At 37.7% G+C, this 17,600-nt stretch overlaps 1 protein-coding gene across 1 annotated transcript in view; it reads left to right on the top strand.

Annotated features, from left to right (window-relative positions):
• Positions 1-17,600, top strand: part of IQGAP1 (IQ motif containing GTPase activating protein 1) — a 110,476-nt gene that overhangs the window by 51,337 nt on the left and 41,539 nt on the right. The window contains exons 4-11 of the mRNA XM_072402478.1: positions 139-216; positions 314-390; positions 4,750-4,817; positions 6,272-6,385; positions 10,888-11,066; positions 13,571-13,661; positions 14,321-14,484; positions 16,808-16,892. Of these exons, the coding sequence (XP_072258579.1) occupies positions 139-216; positions 314-390; positions 4,750-4,817; positions 6,272-6,385; positions 10,888-11,066; positions 13,571-13,661; positions 14,321-14,484; positions 16,808-16,892 (856 nt within the window). The remainder of the gene's footprint in view (positions 1-138; positions 217-313; positions 391-4,749; positions 4,818-6,271; positions 6,386-10,887; positions 11,067-13,570; positions 13,662-14,320; positions 14,485-16,807; positions 16,893-17,600) is intronic.

Raw genomic sequence — 17,600 nt, 5'->3', positions numbered from 1 at the left:
AAAATCTCCCTGGTCAGTTGTAGTCATAAGGTGGCTGCATGTACTATTATAAAGTCATAGGTTCTTTGTCGGTCAACTTTTAAATCAGGTCTACTCAGTGGAATGTGATTCTTAAGCATTTGTTTTCTTTTGCTTTAGGCTACTGGTCTTCACTTCAGACACACAGACAATGTGATTCAGTGGCTCAATGCAATGTCAGAAATTGGCCTTCCCAAGGTATGCTACAGGAGTATAAATATAAATAAATAATGTTTTGGCATTTCATGTCCTGCTCTCCAATCAATTTATATTATTGTAAACTCATTGCCTGTAGATCTTTTATCCTGAGACTACAGACATCTATGATCGGAAGAATATGCCTCGTTGTATATACTGCATTCATGCCTTGAGGTAAGAATTGTTTATTACATGTATTTACCTACATCCTATTATTTGGCCTGAGTACTTAACTGCAAATTTTTGTTATCTAAAAATATGTGAATCTTGATGAAATATTTGTATTCTTTTGTTTCTCTGTTGTCCAAATTTAAGGTCCCCCTGTTGTGCTGTTTAACTTTATTGGCTGTCCGAGCAAGCACTCAAATTCTTTGGTAAACATTAACCCCTGCGTATTTACAAAAATAGTACTGGGAGGCATTGACCACAAAGTGGGTAGATGCTGTACTATTCTATTGCCCACAGCTCTGTAGCAGATTTGTGGTGCCAACGATTGGCTAGCTTTATACCTATGCATCACACTCAAGCAGTTTTTGTCAGGATATGGCAGGTTCTGATTTCAGGAGGTACAGCTAGCACAAATGATGGTGTTTTGCCCAGACGTAGACTGTGGCTAAGCAGTTAACAACTTTGTTTTTGCTTGTGGGGATGGGACATTTACTGCCTTGTAACTGCTTTATGCTGACAGCACGAGTGCTGTAGTCTTTAAGCTGAACTTTAAACTGCTTATATGTTGTCTTAACATGTCCTCCCCAACCTTCTAATGACATTTCTGTTTTATTGCATACCTTATTTTAGATCCAGTGACATTAATACTAGGTGTTTGTTTTACTATCTGAAGTGCAAGCCAATCATGATGCCAACAGGGCGCTGTACTTTTACTGAAAACAGGAAGCTGTAGTAATGTGGATATTTGATGCTAGGCCTACATAATTGAATGAAATCAAATCGGTAAAAGGAGCTGGCTAGGGAAAGTCAGGTTGGAAAGGAACGGTCAGAACTTTTTCATTCAAGGGCCACAATCTGTTTTAAAATTTGGCAGAGGGGCTGGGCTGATAGAAGAGTGGGCGGGGTTATGCCATCATGACGCCACTGAACATGACGTCATGATTGCATAACCCCAACCACTCACCTATTGCAGATCTGAGCCTGTTCCCCCCACTTCCCTGAGCCCGGGATTTGTACAGGGCACATGTTTTGCAGCTCTGGCTGGTGTGGCCCTCTAGCGGGGTCCTTCTCCATAGTTTGCCTATGCCTGGTCAAGATGATGCTGCATGTCCATTATCCATTTTACACATTAAGCCTGATTTATTAAAGCTCTCCAGGACACTTTTATCAGTAAACCTGGCCGATCCAGCAAACCCATAATGGATCTGGTCCAGGATTGAAAATATTTGATAACAAATAGCAAATTAATTTTAAGAAATCCATTCCAGCTTGGCTCGATCACCCAGGTTCGACCATGAAAAAGTATCTTACAGTCTTGGAGAGCTTAAGTAAATCAGACCCATTATAAAGAAGCTCACAGTGTGCAGTAAGACATTTCAGGACAAAAGAGTAGCCTGTGTAACTGTGCAAAACTGAAGGTAAGGCTGGGTGGGGTTTAGCTTTAAAGGGTTAATAATAATAATGTCTTCTGTTACTACTTGTATGTCCTAGTTAATAGTCCTATTTAGAGGATCTGTGCATGCTTCAGAAAGGCAAATGGAATAAATCTCAGCTGCTGGCAAAATATCAGTGTCTATGTGCTTCTTTACAACAGATCCTGTTTTGACTTGTTTGCCTTTGCGAGTTTCTCACAAGGAGTGGCAGCTCTTTGTCTGCAACTCAGATTATATCTCCCTCTTATAAAATATTCTAGTCATCCAAACAATCTAAAGTCTTCTTGTGGTAATTGATTGACCTATTCTAGCCCAAATTCGGCCCATATATTTATTTTTTAATAAAAAAGTTTGCTTCCCAATTGTAGTGATTTTTTTTCCCTTCCTGTGTGGTCACTCACATAAAAATATCTCTCACTAATGGCATGTTTGAACTGGGTCAGGAGTCAAAGAACCGAGGCCATTATGCCCATATGATAGTTAGGTAATAAGCATTTCCAGTGAGACTTTACCAATGGCAGATCCCATGCATAGAAATCTTTGAAGTAGGGGAAGAGTTAAGCTGCGTACACACTTCCAATAATTATCGTAAAAACGAACGACTGATCGGCCGAAAATCGTTCGCAAAAATGGTGACCAACGACTGACCAATGGCGCCGAAGAACGAGGATTGTCGTTGGAAATGAATGACTGTCCCGGCGGATCTGATTGGCCGACGATCGTTCGCTATATATCGTGTGTACAGTCGTTCAGTGATCCTCCGTGTTTCTGCAATACACTTTCTCCTTTACATGTCACTCCCTACATCGTTTAAACGATTGTATCTGGCCGTGTGTACACTATTGGTGGATTTTATTTGAACAATCTTATCGTTACAGCATGTACAGAATTGTGCACAATACGATCGTTCAAAAATAATCGTGCATAATTGTTGATCAGTCGTAATCGTTCATTTTCTAACGATAATTATTGGAAGTGTGTACGTAGCTTTAGGCTGCATACACAGGTGCCAGGATTGTCATTGCAACAGAACTTTCACAAACCTTTACAACAACAAAAGACTGAACAATGCATGAACGAGTGCTGTACATATAGCGCCATTCTGTTTATTCATTACGATCATTCATTGTTCATCCGTGAATGACGAGTGCTGCACACACGCCAAATTCAGCCTCAGTGCTGATATTGGATGAGAATCATCTGACGTGTGTACGTAGCCTTCAAGGAAGATACTTTGCATGTGTAGTCACCGGGACAAGAGACATCTTTCTAAGAGACACAATATTACCCAACTAATTGGATAAACCTTTTTCCATTTTACCAAAAGTTAGAAAAAATAAATAAATTCAGCTTTGAAACAAAGGATTATAAAGGTCTTGTCATACATGAAGCGTGATAGTAATGAATCAGTGGCACAGTTTCCCTTCCTGCTACATGAGTGTACAAGGTGGCCATTTCTACAAAATAACTTTACAACAAATTGCTGACTATGAAAAACTAGGAGAACTCCAAGGTGAGAAAAAGAACATGACTGCGTTAGCAGCAGGAAATGTTCCAACCTGCCACCTACAGGATAATTCATTGATTTACCTTTGTCCAACAACACCCAACACATTGGGTGGCTGTCATTGCTTTATTTCTAAAAATGTCATTGGCCTGGCTGATATGCCTGTCCTCTTGCTTTATTGCCTTGAGTCAGTGATTTGTAAGTATTAAGATTTTGTTTTTAGTGATTTCAAAATATTAAAGCCATCTGGTGAATTGCAATGTTAATAGCGCAGAAGAGGTCAGCCTTCATATTTGTCTGATAACAGGTTTACTCAAAAGCTCAATGAAACCTAACATTTAACAAGGCAACCTCTCAAAGCAAATTTTTTCATTAGTGCAAATTATAACTATTAACTTTTGAAACTCAGATTCATAAATTTAGTGAAAATTGCTGTGACTACAAGTCCCCCTACTTGTGTAGACACATGGAGCCTGATTTATTAAAGCTCTCCAAGCCTGGAGAGGATACACTTTAATAGGTGAAGCTGGGTGATCCAGCAAATCTGCAATGAATTTCTTCAAAGTCATTTGTTAGCAAATGTTTTGAATCCTGGACCAGATCTATTCCAGGTTTGCTGGATCACCCAACTTCACTGATGAAAGTGTATTCTCTCCAGCCTTGGAGAGCTTTAATAAATCAGGCCTATGGTTTACACTTTATTGATGAGATTCTGGAAAATGGAGTCTAGAATCTGTTTTCTTTCTACTTCGGGAGATACAGAGTCTCACATAATTCAGAGATGAAAAAAATGAAACGTAATGCAATGTGCTATCATATACTATGTGCTGACACACAAAATAATGTATTCTGTAAGGTATTCCGTCAAAAAAAATATTTTTGTCTAGTCTATTGATTCCAAAGTAAAGGATAATATGTCCCGGCTATAGGTAGCTTTCCTTGAATAACTAGTGGCAGGTATTTATCTATGCACTGGTGTTTTTACAGGCTTCGATTTTACAAATGGAAGACCAGTTCTAATGGTCTTTTAATGTCTCCTCAACAAGTCTGTAGAAGGCCCCTGCTGTTCTCTCCTTTTCACTGCTCATTAGGCCAGAATGTGACAGCTCATTAGCTGGCAGTTCTGGGTCATAATCATTGTTTATTAATTACTGCCTTGTATTTTCTCCCCTTTAAAATGTTTACTCGTGATGTTGTCTGGAAGCACCTCACTGCAACAAGTGTATTTTGGGTTTATATTTTAGAGCACAGATGGGCTGTACTGATCAGTAGCCTATTTGTGTAATTTTTCTCATATTGAAGTACATTCAAGCAACTGGACTAAATTCAGTGCCCTCACTCTTCGTTTCACTACACTACAAGGAGAGCTGAAGCAAAAATCACATATTGATTCTTACATCTGTTTTTTTTTTTCTTTTTTTGCAGTTTGTACCTGTTTAAACTTGGCTTGGCACCACAGATCCAGGACTTGTATGGGAAAGTTGAATTTACAGGTCAGAAATCACTGTATCTATGTGATTGTGTGTGTTTGAATAATAACAGAATATTAGATACCATATCTGTTAGTCATGTGTATGTTGAGTGTACCCTGGTATTTGTTTTATATAAATAATATTGGCTATGTATTTTAAGCAATCTCCTTCTTTTGCTGCATAGACCATTGCTTTTGTACTGAAGTGTAAGGAGCTATCTTAATACAGGCTTATTTAAACTACCTGACTGCAAGAAATTAGATTTCATCAGCCTAAAGCCTTTATACCAGTTAAAGTGATTTGATATTTTATTTCTTTGGATTGCTGCATATTGCTTTCTGCTTTATTAAACAAAACCCCTACTAATTCTGCAAGCGGCAAAGAGGTTAGGGGTGGTCTACACGAACCCCCTTTATGGTAGTACTAATTAGTTTTACTGGTTTGCTTCTAACAGAGACACATACTTTTTGTATAGCTATCGAAGGGGTCTAACATAAAACATGGGAAACATCAAGTTTGTGTAATAATTTGCCTTTTTTTAGTTTCTGTCATTACAATACATCCTTATAATCTTTGTAAATGTGGAGAGGAAATGATTCAATATCATTTTCTAAAGTTTTTTGGCAATGCTAAACAAAATATTTTTACACTAAAGTCATTATTTTCCTATAAAATGTATATTGGAAAAACACCATAAAAAAAGTTGACATTGTAGCCATTTTTACCAGGAATACAACTACCAGAAAAGAATGATCTGTTAGTTGGTAAACATCAAAGTGATTTCAGTTATAGACAATTGGTGGATCACCTGCTGATGACTTGTGTGAAAACCAGCAGTGACATTTGCATTCCAAAAATCACAGCCCTATTCATATGTAGCGTTTGGGGTATTCCCACTTTTTTTTAATACTTGTACATTATACAAACAATAATAATTCAAATAAGACACTTGTAGCTGTAAGCATAAAATTATTTAAAGATGAATTTGAACTCTTTAATCAAAGTTTGTCTTGACATTTCAAAATAATGAAAACTTACGATTATGGCAAAGATTTTAATGCTGTAAAATTTTGCAGTAAGTTAGCAATTGTAGCTTCAAAATATTTGCAGCACATAAATTAGGGATGCATAAAAAGCATTTTTTTATTTCCTTTTTTCTTTATTTTTTTTATAGTTTTAATTTAATAGAGCACCACAAAATGTTCTAAATCAAGGTTAAATAGACTTCCTTCGTTCACAAACTGAACATCTGTGTTTAGAGTTTTTTTATTTTGGAGTGGCTGTGGATCACAATTATAGAAAACAAGTTCGTAAATTTTAAAACATGTATTTTTATGTATCCCAAATTTGTGTAATGTATTTAAAGCAATTATTTGGCATTAGCTTTTGGCCCTTCCACCAAGGGCCGTCTTGATAATTTTTTTATATACCAGCATCAAATATCTTACTTTGCTATTGTTTTTGTATATTTACAGCGGAAGAGATTGATATCATGAAGAGTGAACTGGAGAAGTATGGCATTCAAATGCCAGCATTTAGCAAAATTGGGGGAATCTTGGCTAGTGAGCTATCTGTGGATGAAGCTGCATGTAAGTACATTTATTTATATATATATATATATATATATTTTATATGTACATTAATTTTTTTATCTTCACTTATCAGCATCCTATCTCTTCCTGAACATTTGTAAAATAAAGCAGAAACATGATATGTAGAATTATACTATTTTTGTGCATAGACATTTATAAATATATCTTACTTATGTATCTTTGGGGTAAAATATCTTTGCTAGCATTGATAGAACAATCTTCTTCTGAGCCTACAGCACTAAACATTCACCAGACTCTAAAGAACCATTATAAAAAATGTAATTAAAAATGGTCAATGGATAACTTTTTTAAGATTGTGAAAAAGAAATAGATCACACACTGATATTCTTTTATTCTTGCACAGAAAGTGGAACCATGTATTTGATTGTTGGGTATGGATGATACCCTCTCTGTACAACTTAGTAAGGCTGCATACACATGCTAGATTTTACGTTTTTGATCGTGAAAGATCATTTCCAATGACAAATGACTGAAAGATGAATAAACAAGCGATGTGCATATTGAGTCATACTATTCTTTGGAGAGGGCTGGGGGGAGAACAAGCAGGCAGCACCCCACTGCGCTCTCTTTCATTCACTTCCATTGCGGTCATTCGTCTTCTGTCATTCATGGACCTGCTGGGACGGATCTGTGAATGACGTTGGACAGCCTCTGTACACGTGACAGATTCTCGTCTGAGGTAAGCCCTGCTGCTCGTATCGTCCGAGATTCATCAGACATGTGTACATAGCCTGTGGCTAGATACTCATCTCACTCTGATTAGCCAACTTGTTCCCATTAACTTACTGTTTCCTTGCATTGAACACATTAATGCAAATCACATCCGCTGGTCTGATCATCAACATATTGCATTGTGCAAGCTTCCAGCAGCTGCAATAACATTTAATAACTACTGTGCTTGAGAGGTTCTCAGAAGCTCTGATGTTTGCTATCAATTTCTTTTCATGGGACTCTGTTTACAGACCACTTGCTTTCATCATTTAGTTAGAAACTGTTCCTGGAGGTAATCATCAGTGTTAAATATACAAATGACTCTTCAGGCACATTAGGAGGTTTGCCAATTGTCCTTAATATATGCAACCAGCAGTCAAACAGTGATTACTTGCCTACATAATACCAGAAACTTTCCAACACAATGGGTCTTCTGGAACCTTCTTTTGTGCTCAAAACTCAAGCCAAATGATTGTTTAGAAGAGTTAAACAATGGCTTAATCGTGTAATTGTAACTCTGCAGTCATTCAAACTCTTTTCCTGTGGGTTTCCTTTTGCGCTGATGTATCCAACTCATTATGTAAAAATATATCTGAAATTGAAAGGCCTGCAAAGAGCTGGATGTAAATACGAAGTATTACAGAAGCTTTTAATACTATAAAACCAAGTTTATTTTACCTCTATTACACTTTGTATCTTTTTCGTTATTCAAAAGTCCTTGCAAATTTGAACAAAGCATGTACTGAGAATTGTAACAGATTAACCTTGTGTGAGAGGTCAGCTGGTGAAGTGGAAACTTTTCAGCCACTTTCCTTTAGCACTTCATTGAGACGGAATTTACAAAAATGTGTGCCATGTTCCTCTCTATGGCTTTTCATGTATGGATACATAAAATAAAGGCTGTGTTATGTGGCCAAATAAAAAATATTTTGTTGGTTACAGCAGAAAAAGAGATTTTACATTTATTTTGGTTTTGGTGGAGACATCCAATAAACTGCTCCAATGTTCAGATGGGTCATATCCATATACAAGTTATGAGTTATCACTGCCTTGCCAACTGTACTGGTTCTGTGTGTAATCAATGTATACAAATTTTTAAGTGTAAATGTGAACCAAAATGCAGCCAAAACCCTACGTTTGTGTCCTTCTAGAACAGAATGTCAAACTCAAATACACAGTGGGCCAATATTAAAAACTTAGAGAAAACTTAAAAAGTAGCAGACTAAACTTGAAACGGAAATAGCATCGCTACTACAATTCCCTGCGACTATAAACAGTCCAGTGCGGGGCCATGCAAAGGCAGAGAGGCCGGTGGACTATAGGCGCGAGTGATGCCGCTACTACAATTCTCTGCATTACTTGCGTCTATAAAACAGTCTAATGCGGGCCACGCATAGGCAAAAAGGCCGCTGGTCTATCGACGAGTGATGACGGAAATTGTAGTAGCGGCACTATTTTAATGCAGCAGTGGGCCAGCTGTAATTCACATTTAGGATTCCTTTGGGGGCCAAAAAAAAGGACATTGTGGGCCGTGAGGCAGAGTTTGTCACCCCTGCTCTAGAAGCTATAAATATCTGCATGTTGACATTCTAAACCAGTGGTCGCCAACCTTTTCAGACCTACAGACCACTAAACTTACGGGCTCCGGACCACACATGCGCGGGGAGCCGTGTGTCATTTAAAGGAGAAAATCCTTCCCCCATAGTGACGTCATGATACCAGAACCTGCCACTCTTCCATCGCACGTCCGAGTGGGATTTGTCCAGAGACACAACCTGCCCGCCACCTTGAGCCTGCGATGCATATGGGAGACATGGTCCTCGAGTCTGGCCAGTGCGCCGCTCCCCAGAGGGGCACTTCTTCTGACCCGCTGGGGGGTGCACCAGCCAGAGCTGGAACTACCAAAATGTTCTCGGTGACCGTTGTTCTAAACTATAGCTCTGTGTATCTCCTTGTACTGCTCTTTTGCTCTTTGTCCTACTCAAAGCAAAAGTGTGAAAAATGATAGCAAAGTAAATCTTGCCAAGAGGTAAAAGAAAGCATTGCCAACATTCCTCTTGAAGATCCTACTGAAGATCCTAAAGGCTTTATTAATTTCTTAGTCATTACAGATAAATATCACATCTGTATGCATGTTCCTGGCCAGTGTGACAGTCAAGCATTTAGTATTTTTGGCGGAAGATCCCAACAGTGGCAGTATTTATGGTTCTATGTCAGGATTTTTTTTTAAAAGGACAGATATCATATATGAAATATGTGCCACATAATGGACCTGATTCAATAAAGCTCTCCAAGGCTGGAGAAGATACACTTTCAGTCATTTGCTATTTGCTAGTTTTCAATCTTGGACCAGATCCATTCCAGGTTTGCTGGATCACCCAGCTTTACTAAAGAAAGTGTATCCTCTCTAGCCTTGGAGAGCTTTAGATCCATTCCAGGTTTGCTGGATCACCCAGCTTTACTAAAGAAAGTGTATCCTCTCTAGCCTTGGAGAGCTTTAATAAATCAGACCCTATATGTGCATACAATATTATTATTTTTTTAGTCATTATAGTAGTAAATATAATTCTGTATCATTGCATCCAAACCAAGTCTTGATTTAGCGCTAGGCCACATCTGTTAAGAGGTATTATTATAGTTATTATTTAGAACTGTGCAGCTCATGTTGATACCTGGTGACCACATGGATAGTTTATCTTGGACGATCTGTCTTATGTGACCCATCATTAATATGTTTTTAGTATGGTAATTAGATCACAGATCAACCTGTTTCCTGTCATCAGCACAACCCTGATAAAAAAACTCCCTGATAACCTTTGGTCAATACTAATGTAAATGTTTTAAAATTATGATAAGTGTTTAACCTCTGCTGGACTTTATTATTCATATGTAATGCAGCAGATACACAAAAGGGAATCTCTTACATACTTTTTCTTTTACATACATATGCATACGTATATACGTATATGTGTGTATGTATATATAGATATATATATGTGTATATATATATATATATATATATGTGTGTATGTATGTATGTGTGTGTGTATATATATATATATATTTATTTTGTGATAGATGATAGATCATTGGGGGTTGCTCATCTGCTCATGGTAATGGGACGCTTACAGGGCAAATAATAGGCAGCAGACTCCAAAGTCCAAAAAAACAGCAGTTTTTATTTGTTCAGGCAAGTGTTACCGCACACATTCCAGCACTTCACAACAAAAACAATAAACAGTATTCTCTTACAAACACATATACTATATCAGTACTGTTAACTCACAACTTCACAACTTTGTAGTACTGTTTGGCCACTGGCTTTCCTGGAACCCTCTGGCTCTCTCCCAGCCTGGAACGGACTCTGGCTCTCTCCCAGCCTCTTGCTAATCCATTCCCTCTCCTTGCACCTGAGTGCAGATGGATATATCCAAAATCAGGGTTGGGCCAAGGAACCTACTCTTTCACTCCTTTGGCCAGCTCCAGGGCCCTATAGAACCTGTTTTTTTCTTCCTAAAAACCTATATACCAACTATCACATTCTCTTGGAGACATTAACACTTTTCCTAACTCTTAACTTTTCCTAACAAATTATCCCCACTGTTGAAGTAAATTTGACTGTTTGTTAAAAAAATATTGATTACCTGTCCATAGAGTTATATATTGTGTATGCATGTTTTATTTTGTTTTTACATTAGTTAAATTTAAAAAAAAAAAGGTTTTTTTTTTTTCAAGCTGACTAACGTTGTTACTATGGTGTTCCACAGTGCATGCAGCTGTAATTGCCATAAATGAAGCAATTGATCGAGGAGTTCCTGCAGAAACATTTACAGCAATGAAGAATCCCAACGCCATGCTAGTAAACCTTAATGAGTCTCAGACTACTGTGTACCAAGATACACTCTATCAAGCAAAGCATCATAAAACAGAAAATGCTAAAAAGCGGGTGAGTGACATCTGTAAAGCTGTTTTATTCCTAATTTTAAAGAGCAGGTCAATTCTTTCTTTACAAGGTTGAAATGAGACAGTTTATAAAGGAGAACTAATAGGATCACTGATGTACAAATTAAAACAGTTTTCAGGGACATTACCAGTAGGCTGACCAATGCAATCTGTTTATGTGGTTGGCATGTACACAGAAAATTATAATAGATGTAATAGCTTCATGATTGTGTAATAAAAGATAGTATAATTTACCAACCCAGAAGTAATTAAAACTAAAGATAATTTTTCAATGCGGTGCATTTTTGTAATATCAATATCACACAATATAATGAGATATCCAATTCACTCCGAAGTGATACTTTGGTTATAGGTAGAGGCCAGATCTCTTATATGTCTGGTATACCTCAAAGCAAGCTTTTTGTAATCTGTCTGTATCAGACATGGACAAACTACCGCCCAATGTGTCTTTGGTCCTTTGGGTGTTCCGTGGCTCTGGCCAGTTGCACCCTGAGCAGGGTCAGGAGAAGGACCCTGCCGGGGGGCGCACCGGCCAGAGCCACGGAACCCCTCCCCGGATCTGAGCCTGCGATGGGAGAGAGTGGGCGGGTTGTGTGAAGTGACACAGCCCGCCCACTCTTCCATCCCAGGCTCAGAGCCTGCGATGGAGAGTGGACGGGGTTATGCCATCATGACTTCACGTTTAGGGGTGTTAAAGAGACACTTTTCTCCTCATTCTCTCCTTATCTTTATACGTTTAGGCTCGGCAACACTACCTAAGTAGTCATGAATCCTATCTCTTAGAAACTGATCACATACCAAACTGTATATGTGAGGTGCTTGATCTTAAAGGTTGCTTTGGTTTGTGATACAAAGAAGTAGATCTGAGGTTATAATTTCAAGCTGGAGTCCAGATATTAGTTTTTTTTAAAGTTAAAACCAGTGGATAGTCATACAATAAGGCATGATGTATTAAAGTTCTCCAAGACTGGAGAGGATACACTTTTATTAGTAAAGCTGGGTGATCCAGCAAAGCCGAAATGGATTTCCTAAAAGTCCTTTGATATTTGTTAGCAATGTTAAAATGTTTTGAATCCTGGACCAGATCTATTCCAGGTTTGCTGGATCATCCAAGTTCACTGAATAAAGTGTATCCTCTCCAGCCCTGGAAAGGTTTAATATTTAGGCCTATAACCTCAAATGTATTTAAAAGTACAGTTTAGGTATTGGATACAGCAATTAATACCCATAGTTGAAAACTCTTATAAGAAACTCGCTCATCTTCTCACCTCCTCTTTCTAGAACAAAACAGCTCTGTGCATACAGCACTCCTTTGTTCTGTCACTGAAAATGATCAGCAAGATTGTTTCCAGCAACAAATAACTTATGTTTGTCTGACCCCTGTAAAGGGCTTAACCCCCCTACCAGTAATCCAGGAGCTAAAAGAAACATTTTAGATACACTTTAATCACCAGTATAGGCTTAGGCTGCTACATAAACAATTCAGCATGGTTGACCTTAAGAAGGCTGGTCAGGTAACCATAATGGGCCAAACTTGCATTCATTAGAAAGCTTTTCTTGTTTTATATTGCTATGTATGATACAAATGGGGACTAATGTATAGTTGTAGGTGTCTCTAACTATATTATATTGATTCTTGCCAGCCCTAAGTGAAGAATTGGGGGAGAAAGAAAGTCCGAGGGGGGTTTGTTGGCAAAGGTGTAGATATCTGTATTCTTTAATATTACATTGTGAACAAATTATCTCAAGTAAATTGTCCAGGTTCCAAAGAAAACAAAGTGATAAATTCCAAATCCACTGGTACAATTGAGTTTTCTGGGATATCTAGACATACAATTAGCTGGTAGATGGTTTAAGGTAATTAGTCCATATGCAGGTTTTTTTCGAAAGCAAGTTAGTTACAAAAGAATCCCTATGCGTTTTACCCTATGGGCTTCCTCAGGGGATAAGAAGAGTCATGCAAAGCACTAACATAAAGACATAGAATGACAATTATTAAACTATGTGTTAATCAGTCAACATTCAAACTTTAAAATACACAAACCAATATATTCAAATGGTAGATACAACAGAATAACATATTAGCTTCAATTAACAAGGTAACCAGTTGTATAAGGATATCGTAAACAAATAAAAATCCTATAGAGAATTACCCATAACACCCTTTTACTGCCTTTACTGAGCGATCCTGTGCGGTTCCCCCACGTTTGGCATTTTGCCAGACACGCAAACCCTTGCTCCCCGTAGCTGCACATTTGCAGTTGGCGGCAGTAAGTAGTACTAGTACCGCTCACTGTTCTCTACTCATTCCCAATGGAACTGCTACCAGAAGAAGCCACGTGTAGGGTCTTTCAAGATGCAAGGGTTCCCTGGCAATAAGAAGTGGTAAACGTACCTCATGGCCAGTGTGAATATAGCCTAAATGTCTGTACCATAATGTGTCTCTCTTTTAGCTTACATTAATTCCCTTTATTCCTCCCTGTCTAGGTACCTACAGAGAATAGCGGAGAAGAGCGTGATGTATATGAGGAATTACTAACCCAAGCCGAAATCCAGGGAAATGTCAACAAAGTGAACTGTATGTATTTTTCTTTTCTATGGAATAGTTTCCTTTTGACGTCTGGTCTGTTTATAGTAGACCTATAACCTTTGTAATTGTTTTTTCTTTTTTGATACAGATGTTAAATAATCTTATCAATAATTGTTAAGAAGGTTAAAATGCATTTTCTATGTATAGTTTGCAATGACATGTACCCTGGGGAGATTGTATTTGCTTATTACATAAGTAGTTTCTGCTTCCTGCTGACCCGTTTATCTCATATGGTGTTTACTGATTATGAAAAAACAAGACTGTCATCAGATCCTCACAATGCATGATACAAACAATGTCATTTCTGCCTTGGCAGTAAGTGATATGGAGCTCCAACAAGAGTTCTGTGATAATGGAAAGAATGAGGTGTCTTTTGACACATTGTTTTTGTGTGATTTTTTTTTTTTTATAATAGGCCCATAAAAGCTTAAAAATTGTTACAATGTCCTACAATGTCCCAGGACTTATGGAACCTAACCCTTATCTTTTTCTAATTTGTTTGTGTTATATATATATATATATATATATATATATATATATATATATAAATATGCAATATACCAGCCATATATCATGCTGGTGTTTATAGTAGTCTTTTAATTTTTAAAATTGTTCACCTTTTTCTGTATGTTCTGTTTTGTGTTTAGTGCGAGTAGCTATAGAGCAGGTAGACTACGCTCTGGAGTCTGGCAGCCCCCCTGTCTTGTATGACGCTCTTAGCAGTCAATCACTTTCATTGAGAGGACTGCAGAGAGACAATTCTGAGTGGTATCTGAAACAGCTGCAGAGCGATAAGCAGCACAAACAAGAGGTAGGTTCTGTTCATCAACGACAGAAGTGTAATTGAAAAAACTCCAAGCAAGATTTAAAAAAGTAATACATATATAAACATGTATACATATTTGAAAGTTAATAAGGAGTATGCACATTCTTTTACTACGTTTAAAGTGTATATTAACACAAAAATGTAATATTTTGCAGATTACCAGTTCTTAGAAAACTTGGCTGAATTAGTTTGTTTGTCAGGCTATCTTTTACTTTATTTTTACCTGCTGATCTTTTTAGTACCACACTTCTGTGACAACATTTACTGCACTAATTCTATGAAGGAACAGTGTTGTCACATCAAACACCTCCAACTGATCTCATCCTTTTTAATTTGAGGGGAGGTGTCCTGTAGTTTTATAGAAGATTGATTATATGCCTTCTTCATAATAAAATATTATGATCTTAAGATGTCATACAAGTGTGGTGGAAATGCATAACTTTGTAAAGGAGTTCATTTACTTTTGTGATAGATTGTGATCCCCTTTGAGGTTCAGCTAGTGACAAGAATATTTGTAAAGCACTGCGTAATATGTCAGCGCTATATAAATACTGGATAATAATAATAATGGGATGTAAAATTCACCCAGCAGAATCAGTGGAGTTTCTAGCAGAATATTTTGTGTACAGAGTTTTATTAACCGTATCCTCGGAATCTGTGCAAAGAATTGAATCAAAGCCATTACCTGTCATGTGCATCCATGTGCAGAAAAACACTATAATGCTGTTGTGTGATCACCGCTTTTGTAGACACCATTTCATCCGGAAGTGCTTTGATAACACAATCGTAGCACGTCATGTTTTGTCAGCCATGTGGAGGATAATGGTTTGCGGTGAGCACTTAGAATGTGTTTGACTGCACTTATTTAGTGTGTGTGCTCAGAATACATCTGTTTCAATCCAGGCATGCCCATCACTCCCTAATATGTATATATCTTCAGGGCGTGGATCTGCCTGCATGGCTGCAGTCACATGTATAGCTCCTGTATGTGCACACAGACTTATAAATAGACACAAAATACAGAAAGCTCTGTGTTCATTTCTGGAATTTGGGTGTGTGCATTTAATGGAGTGAATGAAACTTTTTATGTGTGACCTGGTAACTCCATGCACAAAAGTTCTATCCAAGCTTCTTTCCTCTGGACATTTAATATTCTCCAAAAACAGCATTTAGATTATTTTTTCCTTCTATCCCGTCATTGGGGGTGTTGGTTTCCATGACTTGCTTTTTTGGAATTTCAACTTTTAACAATTTTGTATACCTTTGACTTTCCTTTGCTGATTTTTGCTTTTTAACTTAATTGTAACAAAAAATTAAATTATGCCTTATGTTGGATATTTGTGTGTACAGTATACACTATGACAGATTGATTGATTATAGGTAAATAGATGGCAAAACTAACATGTCCTATTTCTGATGTAATTCTCACCAGGACCATGCGAAAAGTTCAAACACATACAGATACACACATCAGCAGTTATATATGGTTCTTTTGCAGACCCCCCTCATTCCAACTTACATCATATGTAAAGTTTTCTTGACCAGAGCTTATCAGAGACAGGAAAGAGTGGGGGCACTAAGAAGCTGAACATGGGTTGGACATGGAGAAAGAATGTAGTAAGATCTGATTGTGGACAGGAGATACAAAAAGTCCACATGTAATTTCATCACAGGTATGGGGAAGGGGGCTGCTTAGATTGGCTCCAGCAGCCACTCTGAAGCCACTTTTGATGCTAGCATGGTGTAAAACCCTTGGCAGATTCCTCCTTTAGGCTTTATTAACACTAGCCATGATGTTACAGTGCATTTACTGTTCCTTCATGCCAGGGATTTACTGCTTCTGGGAAGACACTACATGTGGCATTAATGAGAATAAATGTGGGTGGTAGTGAGTGGTATTATCCCTGCTCACTGCTGTCAAATACACAGACGCCTCTTCTTTAGAACCATAGCTGTGGTGTAAGTGACCAAGTGGGAGCAATGTGGGATTGCTGTATTCCAAAGCAGGTCTGAAGCTGCCCTTAGTTCTTTCAAATTTTTACAAAATATAATGGCAAAATGGCATGTTCAGACTAGTGGTATTTTACTATGATGTTTACGTCTTCCTAAGTGGTGACAATTCCAAATCAACTCTATGTAGATGGCAGGGAAGTAAGCAACCCCTGGATGCTTCATGTAGCAGAAACAAATTTCTTTTTTTTTTTACAAGTTTTGTAGTGCATAAACCACTAGTGTGAACATGCCCTTAGTGATAATATAAAACAATAAATCTAATAAAATATTGAATATCTTGATTTTTTTTTTACAGAATGGCCTTAGTGGACCATTACAGAAAGAGGAATTGCAGGCTGGAGTTGATGCTGCCAATGGGTTAGCTCAGCAATTACAGAGAAGTAAGTATATATCTTGTATGCTTGGAACTACATCATAGCAGGAATGTGCCAGCTGCATTGCAGGTTTTATCCACAGCGTAAGGCAATAATGGCACAGCTCCAGGTGTGCCTTTCTCAGTCTACAGCCCTCCTGGCTGAAAACAATGCATTCCAGTTGTATCTTTGGAACTATCTACTTTGCCTCTTATCTGTTGAGGGCCAGCTATTACTGTTTTATCCGCTGCTGCTAGTGAAAACAATGTGGGCCCTTTACTGCTACCTGCAGGATGAAATATCATCTTGGTAAAATGCTGCAGCAAGTGAACACCAAGCACTTTACCAGCAACTGACACCAGAGGAAGAATTATTCTGGATATGTAACACAAACAATAGCAGAGAACTGTAATGTGTGTTAAAAAAGCAAGAGAAGCATAACCTGGTAAATAAAAGCTGTTGGAAAATGTAGCTCAGCAAAGTACACAATCTGCTCAATTCCAAGAAACATTATTGGTGTTCTTTCATTTAAAATTTTTTTTCCAAAATGCTCTTTGTTACCTTGAAGACATTCAAGGGAAGTAAAAAAAAAGTGCAGAAGCATGTAAAAAAAATAGACAGCATGTTCCCATTAGTATATTGGTTGGAAAAAGATCATGGAGGCCCATTAAAGCTACACTTTCATCAGTGAAGCTGGGTGATCTGGCAAACTTGGAATAGAGTTTTGCTACTTGT

Source organism: Pyxicephalus adspersus, chromosome 2, assembly GCF_032062135.1.
Source record: "Pyxicephalus adspersus chromosome 2, UCB_Pads_2.0, whole genome shotgun sequence".
In the NCBI taxonomy this organism is placed as follows: Eukaryota; Metazoa; Chordata; class Amphibia; order Anura; family Pyxicephalidae; genus Pyxicephalus; species Pyxicephalus adspersus.
This window is presented reverse-complemented; position numbering and strand designations above follow the sequence as displayed.